Source organism: Toxorhynchites rutilus, chromosome 2 (genome assembly GCF_029784135.1).
Source record: "Toxorhynchites rutilus septentrionalis strain SRP chromosome 2, ASM2978413v1, whole genome shotgun sequence".
Taxonomy (NCBI): domain Eukaryota; kingdom Metazoa; phylum Arthropoda; class Insecta; order Diptera; family Culicidae; genus Toxorhynchites; species Toxorhynchites rutilus.
The window spans coordinates 59,811,048-59,813,863 of NC_073745.1; the positions used below are offsets into that span (position 1 = coordinate 59,811,048).

At 42.8% G+C, this 2,816-nt stretch overlaps 1 protein-coding gene across 1 annotated transcript; it reads right to left on the bottom strand.

The window, feature by feature from the left end:
• Window positions 1-506: 506 nt before the first annotated feature.
• LOC129764616 (uncharacterized) lies at window positions 507-1,026 on the bottom strand. Its single transcript, XM_055763874.1, has 2 exons — window positions 774-1,026; window positions 507-718 (listed from the first exon to the last, which is right to left on the bottom strand). The coding sequence occupies exons 1-2, from the start codon at window positions 1,024-1,026 to the stop codon at window positions 564-566; spliced, it is 408 nt and encodes a 135-aa protein (XP_055619849.1). The 3' UTR covers window positions 507-563.
• Window positions 1,027-2,816: the final 1,790 nt, after the last annotated feature.

Genomic DNA, 2,816 nt, shown 5'->3' on the forward strand with positions numbered 1-2,816 from the left:
CAACACCCATTTCTAGTTTGAGAAATTGTTGAGTAAACATTGCTTGCCAGTGCGCGTAGAGCGGGAATTCCTAAAGATTCATTGCACCTCTAATAAATGTTGGCCTTAGGTACACAAACAGGCTCTTGGTGACACCGTTCATCAGCGCTTTCATGATAAACGATATTAGCTTCACAACAACAACGACAACATGCTCCAATCGCTGTTCAATCATAACTGAGTGGGTTTACGAGCGGCGCTCGCTTATATACCGATTTTTGATTTCAATAGCCTGTTTTGAAAGCAATTTTAAGACTATTGAAACAAGTTTTTGGATGAAAAAGTAACAAGTATATGACGCATAGACATTTTATCTTTCAAATGAAGTGTTTATCATACCATTTCGTTCAGTTGTTTAAGAGCTATTAACGCTCAAAATCTCGGTCTCCGGCGTAACGCTTTCGTTCTCGAAACTTTGGTTTTACACCCCGGTATAGAAATGAAAGACGTAGTCCTACGTCAAAAAATACGATTAGACAATAGCACCCATGTTTATTATGTTGGAAATTGCTCTTGGTACTTATTTACTTCAGTGAACACAATTGATTAGAAAACTCCTGACATATCTTGTTAATCTCTTCTGCTTCCGATTCCGTATCAAACTTCAAGTTTTTGTGTTCTTTTTTATCACAACTTTTGGACTCCATCGAGTTGGGCCGGACATACAGACGCGTTTTAGCTGGAATTCCACAAACTAACATATTTTTTTCGCAATACAACAATTGGCATCTTACAAACTCTCGTTTCCACCGGACTGATCTTCTGCATTTGCCGGTGCATCTTCATCACATCCAAGCCACACACCGGAGGCGAAGGGATCCGATCGAAGCGATTCTGTTCGGCCATCTTCAGAGCGACCAGATCCGGATTGGACTTGAACTTTCGAAGCTGGAAGGTGCCCTTGAAGTGGACACTCACCGGCTGTTCCTTCAACGGCTGGATCAAATCGGTGGACAGAAAGTGTGACACAACCGGAAACTCGGACATCATAAAGTTTTTCTGATGGGTTGTCTCACAGCAACGGTTCGGCCTGCTTTGCTTTGTCGATCCTTTCGACAAAACATTACCAAACAAAAAATGGAATAAAGATACATTGTTATGGCCTTCGTCTCTCCAAAGTCTGATCCAGCTCATTCAAAGCCAACCGCCAAACAGTTGCTATCATAATTCAAGTACTCTCATCGGTAATTAGCTTTCCCACACGATTTCCCATAAACCCTCCCTTTCGACAACAAACGCAATCCATCCGATGCTGCTCTCACCCATTGTTGCATCCGATTCCACTCATGAATCCTCGTTGTTTTCCGCCGTATCCTCTCAATTGCCGCGCTATGTATCATCTTTTTTTTTTGCGAGCGGGAACAATTATTCCTGCACCCGGATAATCGCTCTATCATCGTTGAAATCATTCACGCTTTATTAACACGAATCCAACGGTTCGAGGGTCATCCCGTAGTAGTAGCAGTACGGGAAAAAGGACCGTGTCTATCTCCTGTGCCGAAGGATTTCACTTCCATTGTCCCGGTGCGGACGGTTTTATTCCGCTATTGTTGCCAAAGTCGTAGTATCTCTTTCACTCTGATGGAGAACCTGGACAAATCGCATCCAGGCTGGCGGGCAGGGAAAACAAGAACTAAACGAAATCACACACGGTTGGATTAATCTCTGCTCAGGCCTATCTCGAGATTGTAATCTTTTGATTCGATTCAATTAGGGGCGGTATGTTAGGTTGCGATTCGATTCCGATTCTCGGATTCCCGGTTGATGGCGCGTCATCTGTCCATGCGGTGTATGTTTTGCAGGCGCAACCGATTTATTGATCAAAACTTCGATTCGTAGCGATCTGGACTGATCATGTTCTGCGAGGCAGGCTTCTCTACAAATGATAAATTATGTCGCCTTCGGGGCGCTTTGCACCCCGCGCCAGCAGCATCCTTTAATTGATTTTTGATGAGCACTCAAACTATAATCCTCGGCTTTCCGCGACGATTCACATTTTAATAATTATAATCCTTCTCATCACCTCTTTTTTTTTTACTTCTTTCATGTTCGCCGGTCGGAACTGTTTTCCCTTTTGTGAGAAGCCAAAGACTTTACAAACATATGGTAATTTGTTTTTATCACCGTATCCTCCTATTGTGGTTCCTAGTTATCTGTCTGCCTGAGCCACAGTGCAGTCCTTCTGCGCTTGAGGAGGGAATGAACCCTGAAGAGCGGATGGCGTATTTAAATAATTTTATTTGATTTTTTCTCGTACTGTCGCTTGTGGATCAATTTGCATAACAAAGCATAAACAAATACTCGTTTTTCTGTGCGCTGAATCGGTTGGTGGTAGCGGGGCAGGGCGAGATTTGCCACGAGGAGGGGACATACACAAGAGCGATCATTAGACCCTCCAATGTGTCGAACTGTTGCAAGTATTGTTGCGGTGATGCTGTGTCGCAATTGGGATCTTACCGTCGTGGAGCTGCACGTGGTTGGTGCAAAGTGTGTTGTTGGTTAACAGTTTGTGATTTTTAGATGATTGATGATGAGCTTATTTTTTCATCACGCATTTTTTCATATTCGTGGTACATACGGGTTTGTTAAAATTCTAATTACAGTACACGAGTCTTCTGAAAACTGTTTGTGCTTGGCAGATCGGTATTCTCTCAACGACTCTCAACTAGATCTGTTCACCGCCTCGGCTTAGTGGACGATGAATAATAAAAATACAGCAACGAACCAATCGAATTTTAGATACATTGATGATTGAAATTTCCATCAAATTATGCATT

Coding starts and splice junctions, on each gene's coding strand:
- LOC129764616 (XM_055763874.1), bottom strand. CDS start 1,026: ATGTCCGAGTTTCCGGTTGTGTCACACTTTCTGTCCACCGATTTGATC. Junction 719..773: donor TCCGGTGGAAACGAGAGTTT/GTAAGATGCCAA, acceptor GTGGAATTCCAG/CTAAAACGCGTCTGTATGTC.